General features: G+C 43.2%; 1 protein-coding gene across 1 annotated transcript; it reads left to right on the forward strand.

Annotated features, from left to right (window-relative positions):
- The first annotated feature begins 1,712 nt into the window (after positions 1-1,712).
- On the forward strand, positions 1,713-6,115 carry LOC124660917 (nuclear pore complex protein NUP98A-like). Its single transcript, XM_047198765.1, has 6 exons — positions 1,713-2,177; positions 2,812-3,962; positions 4,082-4,148; positions 4,237-4,315; positions 4,658-4,796; positions 4,981-6,115. Exons 1-6 carry the CDS (start codon positions 1,781-1,783, stop codon positions 5,917-5,919), a joined length of 2,772 nt encoding a protein of 923 aa, XP_047054721.1. The 5' UTR covers positions 1,713-1,780; the 3' UTR covers positions 5,920-6,115.
- The last annotated feature ends 17,659 nt before the right edge of the window (positions 6,116-23,774 follow it).

Raw genomic sequence — 23,774 nt, forward strand, 5'->3', positions numbered from 1 at the left:
ACACTCTCTGATTGACTGCACCGTGGCTCATTGTGTTTGGGCACTCGCTGATGAGAGCATCAGGGAACACGGATGCATGCACGATAACCCATCAGCCCGTCTGTGGCTGGCGGAGATGACGAAATCCTTGTCATCTCATGATTTTGCCCGAGTTGCAGCTGGGCAATTTGGTATGCAAGGAGGAAGATGATTCATGAAGAGGTTTTGCAAAACCCTCTTTCTACCCACCTATTCATCGAGAATTATCTCCGTGACCTGGTGGTCCTGAAGCCGACCGAGAGACGGGTAGCAGCCCCTAAAACTGCTCACACTAGGTGGCTTCTGCCGGACACAGATTGTGTGAAGATTAACGTGGATGCGGCGCTACGAAAGTCCTCCCCAGGAAGGGCGGTCGGAGCGATTTGTCGCAATGTGGAGGGCTCTTTTTTGGGAGCTTCGTCGTTGACCATCGACGGGATTACGGATCCGGCAAAAATGGAGGCTCTAGCATGCAGAGAGGCTCTAGCGTTGGTGCAGGATCTGATGGCGGACAAGGTCACAGTGGCGTCTGACTGCCTATTAGTCGTAAACGCTTTGATGAATGATTACACTGGAAATTATAGTATGATCATAGATGAGGTGAAAGCTACGGCTAGATCCATGTCAGTAGTTTTGTTTAGACATGAGAATAGGGCTTCAAACTCTCAGGCTCATAGATTAGTTCGTTCCGTTGTTTCTTCTAGTTTGGGACGTCAGGTTTGGTTTGATCAGCCTGTCTTCGTATTGTACCCTCTATTCTGAATGAATAAAGTGCTATGTTGCTGCTAAAAAAAAAGCTCCATGCTAGTTTCTTTTTGTAGGGAAGCTCCAAGGGGAGGTGATATACACCGAGCTGGTCGGCACCGAACACAGTTGCCGCACACCCCCTCCACCTTCGTGGGCTTGGCCCATTAAGTTTGCCGAACCGTTTTCTCTAAATGGGCCGCAGCCCAACATCGAGTAAGCCTTTTTTTCTGTTTCGTTTCTTTTTGTACATTTCTGAATTTGAACAAATTTTATATTTGAACAATTTTCAAATCTGAACGATTTTTATATTAGAACAATTTTCGAATTTGAACAAATTTCGAATATGAACGATTTTCATATTTGAACAATTTTTGAATTTGAACAGTTTTCATATTGAACCATTTTAGTAATTCTCAAATTTAAACATTTTTCGAATTTAAACATTTTTCGAATATAGATTTTTTCAATTTGAACAAAAGAAAAAATAAAACAGAAAGAAAAAGAAAAAAACAGAAAAGGGAAAAACGAAAAAAAAGAAAAAAAGAAAAAAGAGAGAAAACGAAGGCAAAATAAAAAAAACGCTAAATGGGCCAGGCCCAGTACCCGACCAGGGTGTGCGGCAACCCGCATCGGCGCCGACCTGGTCGGTGTATAGGACTGGCCAGCTCCAAGTACTGTTTGATTGTATGATAGTTGAGTGCAAACTTAGTGGCCCAGGCCCAATGTCCTTGAGCCCAGAGTAATGGAGGCTGAAAAACCCTCGCCCAACTACCTTTGGTGCAGCCCAATTAATAAATGTTGGGCTTATTTGGGCTTGAGCTACTACTAAAATAGCAAATCTGCGCTTAGCTTCTAAGCAGTCACCGCAACAAGTACTCGTATTTTCCTCGGCCCGACACGGTGAGAAGACCTCGATCGAGAGGTTGCTAGAAAGAGGAAGAAGAAAGCACGCCGCCGCCGGCGCCCCCAAATCCTCCCCCACCGCCGCCCCCGCCGCCGGCGCCACCGCGCAGCCATGTTCGGCTCCACCAATCCGTTCGGGCAGTCGTCCGGCAGCGCCTTCGGGCAGACCTCCAGCAACCCTTTCGGGGCCCAATCGGGGTTCGGCCAGACCAGCACCCCCGCCAACAATCCCTTCGGCAGCCCCACCCCCGCCTTCGGGGCGCCGCAGCCCGGGGCCGCCTCGCCTTTCGGCGCCACCCCCTCCGCCGGCGCCTTCGGCCAGCCGTCCGCTCCGGCCTTCGGGGCCACATCCACCCCGGCCTTCGGCGCCGCGTCAACCGGCGGATTTGGCCAGCCATCCACGCCGGCGTTCGGCACCCCGTCGTCCTCCCCGTTCGGGACCTCCACGCCGGCCTTTGGCGCATCGTCAACCCCTGCGTTTGGCACCGCATCCTCCAGCTTCGGCAGTGGTTTGTGCCGCGCTTGCAATCTCACCCTTTATCTTCTTCTTCTGCACTTAATTTGAGCATATAATTTTTTTCATCCAGCTTCTAAATTATTGCTGGATCTCTACTTTCCATGCGAACATACTTAGTTTTTCGTGGCTAACATTGCTGAAATCTGTCAAATCGAAGGAAAGCTGCAATAAATTTAGCTACTCCCAATTGTACATTGTTTTCTGCAAGTACAGAACGAAGCTATGCTGAACCAACCTTTTGGAATGTGCTATCTAGCGCTACAGTTTGGTACCTTGATGCTTACCTTAGAATTTCTACTATGTCAACTACTAAAAATCCCAACTGTTGCTGCTAGTCCCTGAAGGTTGTAGGTTCCTGTGTTGTGAGTGCCTTCATTAAAACATCGTTAAATGAGAAACGTCGCAGCTCATTTGGTAGTTTCCGTTGTTTTGGCAGCGTTATTCATCTCCCGTGTAATATTTATTGTCGCGTATAATATTTCTTGTCGCATTCCGCGTTTGTTCCATATAGTAGTTACTTTTTACTAGCTGATGCTACTAAATCTGTTTGTTCTTACCGTTTCATCTTTAGACCTACAATTTTGTCGCGTGTGATGTAATGCTCCTCTACCCTACAAATTTTGCAGGATCTTTGTTTGGACAAAAGCCAAGTTTTGGTGGTTTCGGCTCATCTCCCAGCCAGTCTAGTCCTTTCGGTGGCGCATTCCAGCAAACACAACCAGCATTTGGCAATACCACTTTTGGCGCCACAACTACGCCAGCCTTTGGCACCACGCCCACGCCGGCCTTTGGTGCCACAACCACCCCAGCATTTGGTTCAACATCAACATCCCTATTCGGTGCTTCCAGCACGCCAGCATTTGGTTCCACACCCTTTGGTTCAACCACGACTCCTGCTTTTGGATCTTCAGGTTCTACCACAGCGTTTGGTGTGAGTAGTGCTCCCGCTTTTGGAGCTTCAACCACGCCTTCGTTTGGTGCATCAACAAGTGCTTTTAGTTTTGGTTCTTCACCGTCATTTGGACAGACAGCAGCTGCAGCCGGTACTACTCCCTTCGGAACAACCCCTTCACCTTTTGGGGCACAAACTTCTCCGTTTGGTGGACAGACAGCAGCACCGGCGTTTGGGCAAGCTTCATTTGGAAATCAATCTGGAGGAACCAGAACACAGCCTTATGCACAAACACCAGATGCTGACAGTGCTACAAGTGGTCAACCTGCTGCAAAACTTAATTCTATATCAGCCATGCCTGCGTACAAAGACAAGAGTCATGAAGAATTGAGGTGGGAAGATTACCAGCGGGGAGACAAAGGTGGACCAAACACTTCTGTAGCACCAGTTGCAAACAGCTTTGCGTCTCCACAGCCGATTTTTCAAGCAAATCCAACGACACCAGCGAACCCATTCGCTAAGGCCTCTACAGGTGGTTTTGGTGCTACTCCGAACCCATTTTCGTCGGCCACGATTGCCTCATTTGGTCAAACTAGCAGTTCTGCATTTTCCGCAAACACTTCACCATCTCTGTTTGGAAATACTACTACTTCACTATTCAGCACGCCATCGACAACCACAAATCCATTCAACACTGGCTTATCCATTAATAACACTCAATCAGCTGGGCTGTTTCAGTCTTCACCTGCAATGACGCAGCAGCCATTTAGCCAGTCTTTTAACCAGCAATCAAGCACTCCAGCTTTCTCCACTGGTATGTTCAACACATCTAACCCTGGAATGACTGGAGGGCTGTTTAGCAACACATCTTCACCTTTCCAAACAGTAAGCATCATATTCCCTTGCAATTATCATATCATTGTTCCTATCATGTAAACCTCAACATTTTACTTCTATATCTCTTGCCTTGCAAAATAAGTTTATCTTTTCTCCTTATGTTTTAGCCAACATTTCCACAATCTGCCCCTGCTCAAACACCAAGCTTGTTCTCATTCCCTCAGACTCAACAAGGTTAGTGTTTGGTCTCCTAATCATTCAATGCGTCCATTTAATTAACGACTTTGTTTTTTAACTTCTGTGCGCTGCATGGATACTGAAGCTTCTGCAGGTGGATTCTCTGGTGTTGGAGGATTCTCTGGTGTTTCCAACACGCTGAATCTGGGCCAGTTCGGACAGCAGTATGGCTCTTTTCATTTACTTCTCACATGTACATTTATTTATTTTCTTTTTGATGAGCTGAACTACTGATAAGGTGGAGGCAAACAAGAATGTGATCAATAATGCTGATATATAATGTCGAGATTGGTTCTGTAGATTGTAGATTTAAAAAATAACTTATTGCTTCCTTCAATCAATAGCTTGTCTCTTATAGCTTTGAAGTTTGAACCCTGAGTTTTGACTTGGTTCACAATTTAACCTCACAAATGAGTATCAGGCAACAAATATTACCACTTAATCTGCATGTGGAATCGACTTACTGGACTTAATTGAATGATTTGTCTTTTAACCATTTGATGCAGAACCACTGCCCAGTCCAATATGGTCATGCAACCAACTCTTATTTCGAATCCCTTTGGAACACTTCCTGCAATGCCTCAGATGTCCATTGGGAATGGTGGATCCTCTCCCTCTATCCAGTATGGAATATCAAGCTTGCCGGTTAGTTCTTACTATCTTTTTGTATTTCTAGTGGTTTCTGTTGAGTGGAAAGGCTGTACGTACAGGCTTGAGAGGGCACGGGGTATTAATTAACAATTTGTGCCACTGGGGTTATCTAGAGCTACTTGGCAGACAACAAAAGAGAAGGACATTTGCTTGATCAAAGCATTTTGCTATCTTGCAGGTTTCTGAGAAGCCTCTCCCGAGCAGAGCAGTATCCATGGTTGTTCCTAGGCATTTGTCACAGAGGAGGATAAAACTGTTGCCACGGAAATATAATCAGACATCTGATGGAAAGGTTCCATTCTTTGCTGATGATGAAGAATCTTCTGTGACACCAAAAGCAGATGCCTTTTTCATCCCTAGAGAGAACCCGAGAAGTCTGGTAATCCGTCCAACTGAACAGTTGCGTTCACGTAGTGCGGTTGACAGGCAATCAATACCGAGCGCTTCAACTGATCTTGGCAAACAAAAAGATGTTTTGGTTAGCAGGGAGCGCAACAAGGCTTCCATGTCACCAACTGGGTCTGATCCAGTGGTAAATGGCATCTACCGCGATGGCCACCACAATGCATCAAATAAGCCCGAGGCTGAAGCACGGTATGTGAATGGTTCTTCTGTTGACAAGCTCATGCCTAAGCTCTCCCAGGCAGATTACTACATGGAGCCTAGTCTAGAGGAGCTTGCCGCCAAAGAACGTGCTGAACCAGGCTACTGCTGCCGGGTGAGAGATTTTGTTGTCGGGCGCCAAGGCTATGGCAGCATCAAATTCTTGGGAGAGACTGATGTAAGGAGCCTTGATCTGGAGTCAATCGTGGAGTTCAATAACCGTGAAGTGATTGTGTACAAGGACGACAGCAAGAAGCCCCCGGTTGGTGAGGGCCTGAACAAAGCTGCTGTGGTGACTCTTCTGAACATCAAGTGTGTTAACAGGAAGACAAACGAGCAGTACACGGAGGGTCCTAGGGTGGACAAGTACAAGGAGATGCTGGTGAAGAAAGCTGAGGAGCAGGGCGTGGAGTTCATCTCGTTTGACGCTGTCAAGGGTGAGTGGAAGTTCAAGGTGAAGCACTTCAGCTCCTACGGGTTTGCTGAAGCTGAATCAGGCCTGGTCGATTCCTAGTAAGCTTGGCCGATATGTATAATTGGTCTGGGTAACTGCTTCCTGATGGTTCCGATGCTTTTGTTATCTGGATGCTGTTGTCTTGTAGGGTAATCTGAACGCTGCTACGGCGTGTTCTTTCCTTTATATGTTTTCCTGTACAATATTTCTTAGCTTGCATGGCAAAGAACTAGTGCTACAGCCTGGCACCCTGTTAGTATGTGTGTGGATTGGATAAGTGATTTGATTGTCTTATTGAAAACGAAAGTAGAGGTTTCTTTTAAGTATCTTTATCTTTATCTTTACTATTATATTGCAGTTGGGGATGGTGTGCGCTTTGACATCAAACATTGGAGCAATCCTAACCGTTGATCATCCTCAAAAATGTTCACCAAACATTTGAAGAATGATAGCTGTTCGATCGGATTGTCATAATCAAGGAAGCAATCACGTCCAAATCAAGGAAACAATCACGTCCAATTTAAGTTTGGAAAGTTGAGATCGTATCAAATCAATTTACACTTGCCAATATTTGATCTGTTTCCTTTCTTCGTTCTTCATGATCCGCATATTTGTACTGAATATAATCGCAGCTTTGATTGTCCCTCATCTCATCTCCTGCGTGCCGCCCTTCTTCCTCCTCTCACGTCTGCATGGCATGGTTTCCTCTCTCCTCCCGCTGTTGTGTCCAGCGAGAGGCCATGGTTCTCCACGTTCAGGCGCCGACCAGGTGTTGTCACTTCGATCTTATGTGGAGGAGATTGAGAGTTCGGCACCATCACGTATTTTTTCCCATCTCGGATGATGACGACTTCACGTTACTTCCCTTTTTTTTGTCTCAGCCTTCTGCCTCGAGCACCACCTGGCCAGCTCATCGAGGTCGAGTGTAATTCCACAACATCTTTTTTATGCTTCTGTTTAATGTGCTGACTGCGGGAACATTTTTTTCTTCTGAATTTGGCATACAAAACATGTCCCTTGGTTTGTATGATTCTTGACAGATTTCCTAGGTTATTATTTTTGTTTTATATAACATCGAGTAGTCAAAAGCCAGAAATTTTTGACTGTTTTGTTCATGATCATATAAACGACATGCCTTCCTGATATCCTCAGTTAGATTGTTATGTTTTTTACTTTAATGGCTGAATGATGTCTAACAAGTTACATGGTTGTCTTATTTGCGGTTTGTATATGTCCGTAAGTTACTGAAAAACTGAGATGTTCCATAAATTATTTCAGGGACAATGTGAAGAATCTCTGCGATTTTGGTGAGAGCTAAAATACTAAATCTTGTTTGTGATGAGCCCTTCGATCATTTCTTTGTGAGCTATGCATCTACCATGTTTGCACGTGAGCAAGTTCTCCTTAGAAGCTGAGAAATGCAGTGTTTGAGGTTTTCAGGCGAGCCTTACACAGCAGAACATCACCTGCTGCTTGCCCAAGCAGAGCCACTGGCATTTTAATAAGTAAAATTATCTGGTAATTTACAAGCTCTTACACAGCTAAAATTTGTACATGAACCAAGTGAAGGTTTTCTCTTGGAATTTACATAGTGCAGATTCCTTTCTCTCAGAATTTGTTCATGGAAAGCTCACAGTTCTCCCTGTTTATTTCAGTTGATAGCTTTATATTTTTTCGTTCTTGAGGTATTCTTTAATTCTTTACATACTGAGATTAGTGTTTTCTTTTCAGTTTATGACGCTATCTTGCAAGGCAGTGCTTTATAACACATAGTCTGAAGTTTATTGAATGTATGCAGCAGCCCTGCTGTTTAAGTGCTTCTTTCTTGAAAACGTTTTTGCATGGCTTTTGCTGATTATCAACCATCTTTGCAAGAGAAGAGTACAAAAATGAGGCATTGGTACAACATCAAACGTTTAGCATGTAAGTGTTCATATCTTCTTATGTGAGAAGACTGGTTTAATTAAGCCCAGAGTGACAACATTTTTGTAGGCCATGCCAAAAAAAAAGAGAATTTTGTACTACCTCCAATTCATAATAAATGTCGAAAATTTAGTACAATTTTTATATTAAGTTTATGACACTTAATATGGATCAGAGAGAGTAGTCACTTACAACCAAATTGTATCAGCACCTATCCAGTTAGCAGATGGTGCCAAAATAGAAGACATGAGATAGCCCTAGCTCTCGCCTCGCTCTCGCATGCGTCTCTCGCCGACGGCGATTCACCGCGCCTCCGCCGCCGTTCCCCAGGGCCTCCAAAGCGCGGCGGAGGGTGCGGATGTCTTCTCCGAGAAGATCGCGCAGGGGCTCGACCCCTCGAGGTTCCGAGCCATCTCGAGAGGGCTCTCGGAGGGAGAGCGCGCTGGAGCTAGATCTCCACGACAAGCTGGTCCGTCGTTACAACCTGCTCTACCTCATGCAAGCTTCGCCGGAGGAGCGAGATGTGATGTGCGAGCCCATCGGGTGGCGCCCCCCACTTCCCCGAGATCTACCGAGGCAGATCCGCTACCTGGAGGCGCGGGTCGCGGCCGGAGAGCGGGGGAATGGGATCCCACCGCCATGAATCCTCCGGTGGTGTCGCGCCGCCATGTCTCGCTCTTCTCCCAGGCGAAGGGAGACGGGGTGGAGCACCATGTCCTGTTCCATGGTGGAACCGGACCGCATACGGGCTCCGCTCTGACCGAGCGTCCTGTTCATGGCGGGGCCTCCTCGATTTCCTAGCATGGCGGGCCATGGCGGCCAGAGTGGGAGCCCCACGCGGTGCGACGGGAGAAGTACAGATTCCCACTTCATCCCCTGTTCCCCACTCACTTCACTTCTTCCACCGCTCATACCTTCGCCACCAAGCTCAATCCACCTAGATCCACGGCGATTCGGAGGAGGTTTACTCTGGCGTCAGTGTCGGTCGGCGGATGGCAGAGAGGAGGCGCAGGGAGAGGATATGTACTCGGAGGTGGAGCTCGAAGGAGGAACAGGAATTGGCGGCACTCGAGGAAGCGCCAGGATTCATCGAGGTCGGCGTTGGCGACTGGGGAAGGTTTGGGCTGCGTTCGCCGAGAGGGCAAGCCCAACCGCTCCTCCAACTCCGGCAGAGGGAGAGCTTCGCATCGGCTCCATCATCATCAACACACCCTGGCGAGCCGGGGCCTCGGCTTGTGGCGGAGCCTCGCGCGGAGGCGAAGGAGGTGAAGCCTGGTCCGAGGAGATTCGTCAAGCTCTCCAAGCTTCTGGCGATGTCCAGCTCCTCAGAGGAGGAATGCAAGGAGATGATGGTCTGCAAGGATTCATCTGCGGAGGTGGGCAGACCCTGCGGCCCGAGGAAGACGAAGATGGGGAGGCCGCGGAAGCCACGAACCGCCTTCGAGTTGGCTCAGGAAGCAGCTCACTGCAGCGCCCCAAGGATCTGGCAGCCAGTGCAGAGTGCTCAAGGGTTCAACAAATCAGAGGTTCAGTCGATAAATGGCTTGATTCAGTTCAGTTACCATACCAGGTTCTTGGAGGAGATCGTCCAACAGCTTCGTCAGTTACCACCAGAACACTGAATGATGAAATTCAGATACCTGCTCCTCTGCACGTCCAAGTTCAGAGAGAAGTCATGGTGGAGACTGTACAAGCTTCTAGAAGCCCGAAGCAGAGGAGTTCAAAAACATCAAGATTAGCGCTCTGGAGGGGTCCAGATCTCAGTGAGACCCAGCTGGTGGGTGGTGGAGAATGCTTTGGTGGGGTGGAGGACTTTTTCCAACAACTCTGGCATATTCCATGGCATCCACCAGGCCATCCCCCTCGCAAGGCCAGTATAAAAAAGGGTGCCTCCTCTTTTAGGGTTCCTCTTTTGGCCTCTTGGGTGGCGGCGGAGGAGATCTCCGGGGAGAGCCATCTTGGAGTGGAGCTTTGTTCTGTAGATACTATAGCAAATATGGCTGGCCGTGGAGGCTACAAAGGGAGAGATAGAGGTGGAGGAGGGAACAACTAAGAGCAATGGCAACAACAACCAGGGCAGATGCAACCCTCCTTCCAGCAGTAGCAGATGCCCATGGAGTTTCCTCAGCCTGGTGCTTATGGGTATCCTCAGCATCCTTTTGGGTTTGCTCCAGGCCCTATGCCTCCTCCTTGGGATTTCAATGGATCATACCAGCAGTTCCCCCCAATCCTGGCTTTGGTATGCAATCTAACCAGTGGCTTGCCTCTCAACAACCTGGTTTCCAACAGTAGCCTCAGCAACCTCCAGTTCAACAGCAGCGGCAGCAACAACAGCAGCAGCAGCAGCCCGCACCTGGTGGAGATATGATAGGCAAGACAAAGAGTTCAGCTAGAGGAAAGAAGAAGCTTGGGTCTGTCCAGCAGAATTCTCCTTCCGTTGTTTCTTCGAATGCAATTCAGATGAGCTACACTAACACCATTTGTATGTGTTGTGGAGAACCAGGCCACCACCAAGCTGCTTGTGGTAGGACCCCTATGTGTTTCATCTGTAAAGCAACTTCTCACCTGGTGGATGAATGCCCTGTCAGGAAAAGACCACACCAGCTAGCTAAGTATGTTGGAAGTGGTGCTCCAGGCTTGGGTTTTTATCACATTGAGATGCCTGAGACAGTGATCAATCCAGTTGGGTCCACCAGGAACTGTGGCATTGTGATAATTGAAGGAGGAGAGGTTACTAAGGAAGAACTGTATGCTGAGTTTGCTCAAATCTATAAAACCAACTAGCCATGGCAAATCAGAGAGCTTGGGCAGTCAGATGTGTATCTGGTAAAGTTCCCACCCCACCTTAAGGTAGAAGAGGTTATTGGCTATCCCAGATTTGGCCTCAAGAAGAAAGGCATCTGGGTCAAGGTGGAATCTTGGAATGATGAGCCAAAACCTGTGGAAGTGCTCAAGGAAACCTGGATCAAAGTGACTGCACTGCAAACAAAGTGGTGTGAGTGGACTAGTCTTGACCAAACTGTTTCTGTCTGTGGCTTGTTACTAGAAGTAGATTGGCTTAGTGTGTTTAGAAACAATGCCCAAGAAGTTAGGGTGAAAGCTCACTGCAGGGATCCCTCTAAACTACCTCCTGGGAGGCTGTTTGGTTATCATGGGAACCTATTTCATCTAGGATTTACATTGGAAAGTGTTATCCCTACCAATGAAGATAATGATGACCTGCTTGGAGAAGAACTTGAAGATCAGAGCAAGAGAGATACTGAAGGGAGTAATCAGGGTGGACAAGATAATGGAGGTGGCTCTGGTGCTACTGTAAGACCTCAGTCTTTCTCCCTTGGGAATATCAATTAAGCCTCTGCAAATGATCAATACTCCCAGAAAGACCAAGAGATGGAAACTCCTCTTGGAGAGAACTGTGCTCCTCAAGAGACAAGTGCTTCTGGTGTCTACCAGATACTCCTCCAGAGAGGTCTAGTTGATCAAGAGGGTGCCTTTGTGTGGGACAAAACTCCAGATTCTAGTACTGTAAATGAAGAGGTGAAGAAATTTTGGTACAGTGAGAAAATGCTTAAGGGTAACTCGACCAACCAGTTTGAAGAGGCTGCTCCAGGGGATGGTGCTCAGGAAGTGGAACTGCCTGATGATATCATGCCAGATGTGGAGATTCCCTTTATATCTGTTGATCAAGTGACTGAAGAGCAGCCAGCAAAAAGAAGATCCAAGTGGGGATCTGTGCAACCTGTTAGGCAGAGCAACAGGATTGACAGATCCAAGAACATCATGGAGAAGGCGCAGGAGATGAAGAAAATCAACAACTTGGAGATTCCCAGGATGAAAGGTATAATGTCTAACAACCCCTTTAATGTTTTACAAGTTGATGAATTAGACAATGCTGCCAAAATAGTTGGTATCAATTTAGATGTAGAATCTGATAGTATGCATTCTGCCTGCTCCTCCCCTAGAGCCGCTTCCTTGTCTCATAAGGACCAGCAAGAGGAGCTTGCTGAAGATTGGATAGATGTTATTAGGAAATCTCGGGGCAAGCACCCCAAGAAGTTTTATCCATGATATGTGCCTTTTGGAATAGTAGGGGTATCTCTGCCCCTGGTAGGAAGCTTTTCATTAATGATAACTTAGTGCCTCTGAATTTAGATTACATTGGCTTTCAAGAAACTAAAAAAGGAGAATTCACTAACTCCTTTCTGAAAAATCTTTTAGGAAATAGGAACTTTGTTTGGAATTTCCTACCAGCAGTAGGCACAGCTGGGGGTATCCTAGTAGGCATTAATGCTGATCTCTTAGAGGTTTTAGCCTGGGAGATCAAAACTTTCTCTGTGAGTGATGTAGTTAAAAATAGGAGGAATGACTTTATCTGTAGAATTACTACTGTTTATGGCTCTGCCTATGAGGAAAGGAAACAGGTGTTCATATCTGAACTTCATGAACTTTTTCTTAATTGGGAAGGTCCTATTCTGATAGGTGGTGATTTTAATCTAGTTAGATTTATTGAGGATAAAAATAATGGTAATATAGATTTCAAATGGGCTGATAAGTTTAGTGCCTGGATAGAGTTGTGGGCCCTTATGGAAATAGGGGTCTCTGGTAGGAGTTATACTTGGGGGAATAATCAAGAGAATCCTGTTATGTGTAAGTTAGACAGGATTTTCTGCTCTACTTCTTTTGATAGTTGCTTTCCTTTGGCTAGTGCTAGAGTGCTGTCTAGATCAGGTAGTGACCACACCCCTCTTGTTTGGGATTCTGGTGAGTCTATGATAACCCACAAGTATAGGGGATCGCAACAGTCTTCGAGGGAAGTAAAACCCAAATTTATTGATTCGACACAAGGGGAGACAAAGAATACTTATAAGTCTTAACAAATGAGTTGTCAATTTAGCTGCACCTGGAAAAGCACTAGTAACAAGGGTGATGTGAAAGCAGCAGTAATATGAGAGCAATAATAATAGTAACACAGCAGCAGTAGCAGTAACACAGAGGAAATGGCACCAGAAAATAGTTGATACTACTTCCAATGACGTATAGGACCGAGTGAGTATTTGATGATGAAAGATGGACCGGGGTTCCCAACTATCTACACTAGTGGTGACTCTCCAATAACAAGTGACAAGTGTTGGGGGGAACAAATTACAGTTGAGCAATTGATAGGATTGGAATAGCATTAAGACAGAACATCAAGATTATTAATCATGTAGGCATGTTTTCCATATATAGTCATACGTGCTCGCAATGAGAAACTTGCATAACATCTTTTGTCCTACCAGCCGGTGGCAGCCGGGCCTCAAGGGAATCTACTAGTAATTAAGGTACTCCTTTTAATAGAGCACCGGAGCAAAGCATTAACACTTGGTGAAAACATGTGATCCTCATATCTAAGCCATCCGCTCCAGTTATCCCAGTTGTTGTCACTCTGGGGCCTCGGGTTCCGGACATAGACATGTGCAAACAACTTGTAGATACAATCTAAGAAATAATTATAGAGCTTAAATCTAAGATCATGCCACTCGTGCACTAGTGACAAGCATTAAACACAACAAGATTGCAGCAACAATAACTTCACAAACTTTATAGATAGACTGATCATAATGTAACAATTCATCGGATCCCAACAAACACAACACCGATTACATCAGATGGATCTCAATCATGTAAGGCAGCTCATGAGATCATTGTATTGAAGTACATCGGAGAGAGAGTACCAACTAGCTGCTGCTAGAACCCGTAGTCCATGGGGGAACTACTCATAGAGCATGATGGAGGCGGTGGCGTCGATGGAGAAGACTTCCGGGGGCACTTCCCCGTCCCGGCGGCGTGCCGGAACAGAGATTTTGTCCCCCGAAACGGAGTTTCGGGATGGTGGTGGCGCCCCTGGAGTCTTTCTGGAATATATTGATTCGTCTAGGGTTTTCGCGTTGCGAGGAATATATAGGCGAAAGGGCGGCGTCGGAGGGGTCCCGAGGGGCCCACCCCATAGCTGGGCGTGCCCCCCTCCTAGGCCGCGCCGCCAGGTGGTGTGGGGCCCCCTCGGCCCCTCTCCATCTCTCCTTCGGTGTTCTGGGTCCGTCTCGGTAAAATAGGAGGTTCGGCTTTTGTTTCGTCGAATTCCGAGAATATTGCCCGAACAGCTTTTCTGGAACCAAAAACAGCAGAAAACAGAGACCGGCACCTTGGCATCTCGTTAATAGGTTAGTGCCGGAAAATGCATAAAATCATTATAAAGTGTGAGCAAAACATGTAGGTATTGTCATAAAACTAGCATGGAACATCGAAATTATAGATACGTTAGAGACGTATCAAGCATCCCCAAGCTTAGTTCCTACTCGCCCTCGAGTAGGTAAACGATAAAAAGAATAATTTCTGAAGTGACATGCTACCAACATAATCTTGATCATACTATTGTAAAGCATATGAGATGAATGAAGTGACTCAAGGCAATGATCTATAGTTTGCTAACAAATAGATAACATATAGCAAAAACTTTTCATGAATAGTACTTTCAAGACAAGCATCAAAAAGTCTTGCATAAGAGTTAACTCATAAAGCAATAAATTCTTAATAAGAGGTTTTGAAACAACACAAAGGAAGTTTTAAGTTTCAGCAATTGCTTTCAACTTTCAACATGCATATCTCATGGATAATTGTCAACACAAAGTAATATGATGAATGCAAATAAGCAAGTATGTGAGAATCAATGCACAGTTGACACAAGTGTTTGCTTCTAAGATAGAAAGAAGTAGGTAAACTGACTCAACATAAAGTAAAAGAAAGGCCCTTCGCAGAGGGAAGCAGGGATTAAATCATGTGCTAGAGCTTTTTAAGTTTTAAAATCATATAGAGAGCATACAAATAAAGTTTTGAGAGGTGTTTGTTGTTGTCAACGAATGGTAGTGGGCATTCTAACTACCTCATCAACCAGACTTTCAAGAGCGGCTCCCATGAAGGACGTTATCTCTACCAGCAAGGTAGATCATCCCTCTTCTCTTTTGTTTACACATGTATTTTAGTTTTATTTATAGATGACACTCCTCCCAACCTTTTGCTTTCACAAGCCATGGCTAACCGAAACCTCGGGTGCCTTCCAACATTTCACATACCATGAAGGAGTGTCTATTTGCAAAATTAAGTTGCTTACTGATGAATCAGGGCAAAACATGTGAAGAGAATTATTAGTGAAGGTTAATTAATTGGGGCTGTGAACCTCGTTGCCAGCTCTTTTTGCAAAATTATTGGATAAGCGGATGAGCCACTTGTCCATTGGTGAAAGTTTGTCAAGAGTAAATGACAAGGTTGAAACATAAAACACCACATACTTCCTCATGAGCTATAAAACATTGACACAAATAAGGAGTAATAAAGTCTTGAATTGTTTAAAGGTAGCACATGAAGTATTTACTTGGAATGGCAGAAAAATACCACATAGTAGGTATTTATGGTAGACACAAATGGCATAGGTTTTGGCTCAAGGTTTTGGATGCACGAGAAGCATTCCCTCTCAGTACAAGACTTTGGCTAGCAAGGTTGTTTGAAGCAAACACAAGTATGAACCGGTACAGCAAAACTTACATAAGAACATATTGCAAGCATTATAAAACTCTACACTGCCTTCCTTGTTGCTCAAACCCTTTTACCAGAAAATATCTAGACCTTAGAGAGACCAATCATGCAAACCAAATTTCAACAAGCTCTACGGTAGTTCTCCACTAATAGGTTTAAACTACATGATGCAAGAGCTTAAACATGATCTACTTGAGAGCTCAAAACAATTGCCAAGTATCAAATTATTCAAGACAATATGAAGCATTTTCTGTTTCCATCCAAATAACAATAAGTGTTGCTGCTTTCAGCTTTCGCCATGAATATTAAAGTAAATTAAGAACACACGTGTTCAAATGAAAAAGAGGAGCGTGTCTCTCTCCCACACAAGGATTGCTAGGATCCGAATTTATTCAAACACAAACAAAAATAAAAACATACAGACGCTCCAAGTAAAGCACATAAAATGTGACCGAATAAAAATATAGTTTCACTAGAGGTGACCTGATAAGTTGTTGATGAAGAAGGGGATGCCTTGGGCATCCGCAAGCTTAGACGCTTGAGTCTTCTTGAAATATGCTTGGGTGACCCACGGGGGCATCCCCAAGCTTAGGCTCTTCACTCTTCTTGATCACATTATATCACCCTTCTCTCTTGACCCTTGAAAACTTTTGTCACACCAAACTTCTCATAAACTTCATTAGGGGGGTTAGTATTCAAAAAACTTGAATCCACTTTAGTTCTGTAGTGACACATTGCAATAACTCAATAAAACATTAGCTACAGCTCTCCACGTCTAGAAAGCCTTACTTAAAGTCCACAAGAGACAATGCAAAAAACAGAGACAAAATCTGTCAAAACAGAACAACCAGTAAACACGAATTTTTTAGAGGTACTTCCGTTGCTCAAATCAGAAACCTCAAAACTAATGAAAGTTGCGTACATATCTGAGGAACACACATGAAATTTTGCAGAATTTTAAGAGTCTCCTGCAGAGAGATCTACTCAAATTCGTGACAGCTAAAAATCTGTTTCTGCGCAGAAATCCAAATCTAGTATCAACTTTATATTAGAGACTTTACTTGGCACAACAATGCAATAAACATGATAAGGAGAGGTTGCTAAAGTAGTAACAACTTCCAAGACACAACAAAACAGTATCAAAATAAAAACATGGGTTATCTCCCAAGAAGTGCTTTCTTTATAGCCATTAAGATGGGCTCAGTAGATTTTAATGATGCTCACATGGAAAATAGAAAATGAAGCAAAAGGAACATAAAGAAGAAAATTCAAAACACATTTAAGTCTAACCCACTTCCTATGCATAGGAATCTTGTACACAAATAAATTCATGAAGAACAAAGTGACAAGCATAGGAAGATAAAACAAGAGTAACTTCAAAAGTTTCAGCATATAGAGAGGTATTTTAGTACCATGCAAATTTCTACAACCATATTTTCCTCTCTCATAATAATTTTCAGTAGCTTCATGAATAAACTCAACAATATAACTATCACATAAAGCATGTTTTTCATGATCCACAAACACATAATTTTTATCAAGCTCAAAAATAATAGGATCAAAACTTTCAAAACCACTTTTATCAATAATATAACAAGATGATTGATCAATCTCAAAAGATATGGGACTCATAGATAAAGTCAAGACCTCTCCAATCCCATTTTCATTAGTAGTACAATTAATATTATCAAGTAACATAGGACCATCATCTAGAGATTTATCGTAAACATTTGCTAAGCAAAACTCTTTAGTACCATGCATTTCGATATCAGGCACAAACAAAGCATTATCATAAGATTTATTAAAATAGCATGGATTATCATAGATAACAGTAGCATAATTATTCTCACAAGTTTTACTCATAGGGAATATTTCAAGAGAATCCACGGGAACATAACATTCATCCTCCTTTGGTAAGCATGGAGGACAATCAAATAGTGTAAGAGATAAAGAGTTACTCTCATTAGAAGGTTGGCATGGGTAGCTAATCCATTCTTCCTCCTTTTGTTCATCACTCTCCTCCTCTTTTTCATCCAATGAGCTTTCAGGTTCATCAATTTCTTCTTTCGCAGGTTCCTGCAAATTGTGAGTGCATTCTTGTGCATGAATGAGTCTCTCTTTATAATCAATGATATAAGGATTATTGCTGTAATGTTCTATGCAAAAAATCAAGGATAGAAGAGACATAATCTTTAAGGTTCTTTCAAGCAACACAGGTTTCATAATTTTTAGACATGAAGGATTCTATTTCAGAATCTCCCATAAATAAAACAAATTGTTCTACTTCTTCGAACCCAAGAGGAATATAGTTATTCCAATTATAGTTCATAGTTAAAACTTCCTCACTAAAGCCACATTGAAATTTAAGATGTTTAGTATCCTGTTTAGAGCAACAGTTTATATCATGGCGTTTAAGCAAGATTTTAGCAATTGTATTCAATTTTTCTATCACAGCACTCATGACTTTACCCTTTCTTGATTCTCTATAATTCATATATAATTCAATAAGCTCCAAATAGGTTGTGGGTTCTTCCATAACAACAGTTTTTAATGTTTTGGTTTTTCAAATTTTTATGGATTTTCGGGTATATAGGAAAAATAAAACAAGATAAAAACAAACTAGACAAAAGTAAACTAAGCAAAATAATACTAGACAGAAATAAACTAAGCACAAATAAACTAGACAAAAGTATACTAAGCAAAACAAAATAAAATAAAATAGAGAGAGAGGTAGAGTGTACTCCCCAGGTGAACTTATGAGTAGAGGTTTGCCTCCCCGGCAACGGCGCCAGAAAATAGTCTTGATAATCCATAAGTATAGGGGATCGCAACAGTCTTCGAGGGAAGTAAAACCCAAATTTATTGATTCGACACAAGGGGAGACAAAGAATACTTATAAGCCTTAACAACTGAGTTGTCAATTCAGCTGCACCTGGAAAAGCACTAGTAACAAGGGTGATGTGAAAGCAGCAGTAATATGAGAGCAATAATAATAGTAACACAGCAGCAGTAGCAGTAACACAGAGGCAATGGCACCAGAAAATAGTTGATACTACTTCCAATGACATATAGGACCGAGTGAGTATTTGATGATGAAAGATGGACCGGGGTTCCCAGCTATCTACACTAGTGGTGACTCTCCAATAACAAGTGACAAGTGTTGGGTGAACAAATTACAGTTGGGCAATTGATAGGATTGAAATAGCATTAAGACAGAACATCAAGATTATTAATCATGTAGGCATGTTTTCCATATATAGTCATACGTGCTCGCAATGAGAAACTTGCATAACATCTTTTTTCCTACCAGCTCGGTGGCAGCCGGGCCTCAAGGGAATCTACTGGTAATTAAGGTACTCCTTTTAATAGAGCACCGGAGCAAAGCATTAACACTTGGTGAAAACATGTGATCCTCATATCTAAGCCATCCCCTCCAGTTATCCCCGTTGCTGTCACTCTGGAGCCTCAGGTTCCGGACATAGACATGTGCAAACAACTTGTAGATACAATCTAAGCAATAATTATAGAGGTTAAATCTAAGATCATGCCACTCGTGCACTAGTGACAAGCATTAAACACAACAAGATTGCAGCAACAATAACTTCACAAACTTTATAGATAGACTGATCATAATGTAACAATTCATCGGATCCCAACAAACACAACACCGATTACATCAGATGGATCTCAATCATGTAAGGCAGCTCATGAGATCATTGTATTGAAGTACATGGGAGAGAGAGTACCAACTAGCTACTGCTAGAACCCATAGTCCATGGGGGAACTACTCACGGAGCATGATGAAGGCGGTGGCGTCGATGGAGAAGACTTTCGGGGGCACTTCCCCGTCCCGACGGCGTGCCGGAACAGAGATTCTGTCCCCCGAAACGGAGTTTCGCGATGGCGGCGGCGCCCCTGGAGTCTTTCTGGAATATGATTGATTCGTCTAGGGTTTTCGCGTCGCGAGGAATATATAGGAGAAAGGGCGGCGTCGGAGGGGTCCCGAGGGGCCCACCCCATAGCTGGGCGCGCCCCCCTCCTAGGCCGCGCCGCCAGGTGGTGTGGGGCCCCCTCGGCCCCTCTCCGTCTCTCCTTCGGTGTTCTGGGTCCGTCTCGGTAAAATAGGAGGTTTGGCTTTTGTTTCGTCGAATTTCGAGAATATTGCCCGAACAGCTTTTTTGGAACCAAAAATAGCAGAAAACAGGAACTGGCACCTTGGCATCTCGTTAATAGGTTAGTGCCGGAAAATGCATAAAATCATTATAAAGTGTGAGCAAAACATGTAGGTATTGTCATAAAACTAGCATGGAACATCAGAAATTATAGATACGTTGGAGACGTATCAGTCTAGAATTCCAAAGAAAGGAGGTTTTAAACTTAAAAAGTGGTGGCTGGCAATCCCTGAGTTTACTGGTTTGGTGAACAGGGCTTGGAACTTAGAGGTTGATAGTAATAATGTAGTTGATGTCTGGCAACAAAAGCTTAGGTTGTTTAGGAGATTAGCTAATGGTGGAGTAGCAATTATGAGGCTGCAGCTAGGAAGCAGAAGAAAGATTTAATGAGAGAATATGATGTTCTTGACATTAAATCTGAAACCTGTGTCCTTTCTCATACTGAGAGGGAGAGATGGGACTACATTCTTAGAGAGTTGAACTCATTTTGGATCCTTGAGGAGACTAAAGCTAGGCAGAGATCTAGAGATAGGAATATCATAGAGGGAGATAGGAACACAACATATTTTCATGCTGTGGCCAATCAGAGAAGGAGGAAAAAGTGTATTCATTTCTTAGATGGTCCTGATGGCCCGGTGACTGAGAGTAAAGATATGCTCAAAATAGCCACTAATTTCTATAAAGATCTGTTTAAAAAAGAAACTAGACCTGCTATTAGACTCCAAGATACTTTCTTCTCAGAGAATGAAAAGGTATCCTTGGAAGAGAATATTATGTTAGGGAGTGCCTTTACTGAGGAAGAGGTCAAAACTGCAGTTTTTGGGTCTTATGCAGATGGTGCACCTAGACCTGATGGCATTCCCTTTATGTTTTATCAAAAGTTTTGGGAGGTGATTAAAAATGATCTGATTAATATGTTTAATGCTTGGTTTGTTGATGATTTAGACTTATATAGATTGAATTTTGCCATGATTACTCTTATTCCTAAGGAAAATGAGGCTAGATCCATGAAAAAGTTTAGACCTATTAGCCTTCTAAACTGCTCCTTTAAGATCTTCACCAAAGTCTTGACAAATAGGTTGGCTAAAATCATTGACAGGCTTATTTCTTACCATCAATCTGCCTTCATTAGAGGGAGATTTATTTTAGAAAGTGTTGTTACTGCACATGAAGTAATCCATGAAGTGCATAAGAATAAAGATAAAGGTTTAGTTTTAAAACTTGACTATGAAAAAGCCTATGACAAGGTTAATTTGGATTTCCTTTATGAGGTTTTAGGACTCAGAGGCTTCAACCCTACTTTTATTCGGTTTATTAGACAGATTACTCAAGGGGGATCTGTTGGGGTAAAGGTGAATGATATTGAGGGCGATTTTTTCTTAACTGGTAAGGGTTTAAGACAGGGGGACCCCATTGCCCCTCTCTTATTCAATTGTATTGTAGATGTTTTCTCTAGGATGTTAGTTAAAGGGGCAGAAGGTGGTTTGATTAGTGGGCTCTGTCCCAATTTTCTACCTGGAGGGATTGTTAGTCTCCAATATGCTGATGATACTCTTCTGTTCCTTAAAAATGATCCTAGAGTTGCTTTAAACTTAAGATGGATTCTTACCTGCTTTGAGCAGATTTCTGGTATGAGGGTAAATTTTCATAAAAGTGAACTTATTCCCATTAATATGGGTATTGATGAAACTCAACCTTTCCTGGAGATTTTTCAATGTGTCATGGGAGGTTTTCCTGTTAAATATCTAGGTATCCCTCTGCACTATGATAGGCTGAGAAGAGAGGATCTGCAACCTCTCATTGAGAACATTCTCAAAAGAATTACTGGCTGGAGGGGGAAACTTTTATCCTCTGCTGCCAAGAGAATTCTCATCCAATCTTGCTTAGCTAGTATTCCCATCTATCTTCTTTCCTTCTTTAAATTTCCAAAGTGGGCTCTGCATCTGATTGACACACAGATGGCCAAATTTATGTGGAATGATGAAGAAGGCAATCATAAAATTCATTTAGCCAATTGGCCTTCCATTTGCATGAAAAAAGATTTTGGAGGGCTAGGTATTCCAAATCTCCAAGACCTAAACATCTGTTTGATAGGATCTTGGATTAAGAGATACATCCAGAGTGAAGGGGCTCTGTGGAGAAGGGTTCTAGATGCTAAATATAACACTAAAAGCCCAAACATTCTATCCTGCCATGACATTCAGCCTTCCACCTTCTGGAAGGGTGTTATGTGGGAAGCTAAGGCAGTGAAGTTTGGATATAAATGGCATGTAGGGAATGGTAAATCCATAAAGTTCTGGGAAGATATTGGTTTGGCAATTCCCCTTTGGCCACTCAATTCTGGGATCTTTATTTTGTTTCTAACCAACAAAACAAAACTATCTTTGATATGTGGGATGGTCATGAGATTAGAGGTACCTTTAGAAGAACTCTCACTGAGGATATGATGGTTCAATGGTATGAGCTATTAGAAATTGCTAAAACTATTTCTTTTTCTCAGGATGAGGATCAACTGATCTGGTAGTACACCTCATCTGGGGTTTATTCCTCTAGTTCTTTGTATGCTATCATTAATTTTAGGGGTGTTACTCCAGTTTATTTACCTGCTATTTGGAAGCTGAAGATCCCTCCTAGGATCCAAGTCTTCCTTCGGCTTTTTTCTCAGAATAAGATCATGACTAGAGATAATCTGAGGGCTAGAGGTATTCCCAAACCCATGAATTTTGAGATGTGTTCTGAATTTGAGTCAGTTCATCATCTTATGTTTGAATGTGTGGTGGCTAAATCCATTTGGAACCTGTTTGAAGAAATTTTTGAAGTGCATGTTACTAATTTTGAATCAATTGCTTCAAAATGGCTTTGTAACAAGAAATTCATGCATTTTAATGTAGCTTCTTCTGCTGTTCTGTGGGGTTTATGGCTTAATAGAAATAGCCTTGTGTTTAATAAAACTACTTGGATAAATGTGAAACAGGTGTGGCGAAGGGTTCTCTTCCTCCTTCGGGATTGGTTGAAACCTTTCAAAGAGCTAGAATCTGGAAGAAACGGTCAATTCATGGACCTGCTGCTAGTCAATCTAAGAGCTCCTCTCTGCCTCCCAGTGGGGTAAGATGCCCCTCCTTCGATTGGATTTCTTCCTGGAACTCAAGCTATGAAGGCAGGGCGACGCTGGCCTACCTCCTGGATAATCCTGGCGAATCCCACAAGATTCACGTGGTCACCTGATCACCTTTGTGGATGGAAAAGATGGAGAAGGCCCAAGGAATGCCAGGAGAAAAGGCTAGTGTGTGGTCTTACCTTACCTGTTGAATTTGTACTGGAATTAGATGGCTTCTACCTAGTTTGTGTTCACTTCTTAAAATTTCTCCAGGTTTTGCTGGTATTTCAGAGTTGGTTGGGATGGCAGCCAATCTCCCCAACAAACATGTTCTTTTTCGTTGGTTTTTGGTTTTTACTCCTGTAAGGACTTGGCTTCTTTTCAATGAAAATGGAGCTGGGGGTGACCTGTAACACCCCATTTTTCAGAACCTGCATTTTTCCTCTTACTTAAAATTTTGAACCAACAAAAACTTTTAATTTATGTTTGTGAGTGTACCTAATTGTGTTTCATGCTTAGCCTAGTTCTAAAATATTCACTAGGAGTTTGATTTTGGAAATAACCTTATGTGTTATTTTAGTACCTCACATGGGATTATCCATACGACTTGGCTTGGTCAAAATATAATATATGAAGATCCCTTAATTATTCATGAAGTAGCCAAGTCTCCAATGACCTCCACATGCACCTATTGATCAAGTTTGAGCTTGTTGGTCCCCAACCAAGTTGGGTCCTAAGAGGTTAGTCACAATAGGCTTGGCAACCCAAATGGTCCTCTTCTTGAGACCACTTTGAGTTCCAACAAACTTGGCAAACACATTGCCATCCTTATCCTTACTAAGAGAATAATCATCATCTACAATGATAGGGTTGGATAAGGTACCACTTAAACATGAAGAAGCAAAGTGCCCCTTCTCACGGCATAAGTAGCACGTGTTCCCCTTTCTCTTCTTTATTATTTCTTCTCTTGGGGAACAATATCTTGATTCTTCTTCGTAAGTGGCCTATCTTCAACTTGAGGTCGAGCATGAGCTTGACCTTGACCTTGTGGCCGTTTCCCTTGTTGTTTCTCACTCAAGTGCTTCTTCTTCTTCAATGGGAATGATCTAACATGATGCCCTTCAACCTGGCACTTGAAGCAAACCAACTTGGCC

Source organism: Lolium rigidum, chromosome 6 (assembly GCF_022539505.1).
Source record: "Lolium rigidum isolate FL_2022 chromosome 6, APGP_CSIRO_Lrig_0.1, whole genome shotgun sequence".
In the NCBI taxonomy this organism is placed as follows: domain Eukaryota; kingdom Viridiplantae; phylum Streptophyta; class Magnoliopsida; order Poales; family Poaceae; genus Lolium; species Lolium rigidum.

Bases quoted from the DNA above. Each gene is read 5' to 3' on its own strand.
- LOC124660917 (XM_047198765.1), top strand. From the start codon at position 1,781: ATGTTCGGCTCCACCAATCCGTTCGGGCAGTCGTCCGGCAGCGCCTTC. The intron at 3,963-4,081 runs GTAAGCATCATA...CTTATGTTTTAG, and splicing joins CATCTTCACCTTTCCAAACA to CCAACATTTCCACAATCTGC. The intron at 4,797-4,980 runs GTTAGTTCTTAC...GCTATCTTGCAG, and splicing joins ATGGAATATCAAGCTTGCCG to GTTTCTGAGAAGCCTCTCCC.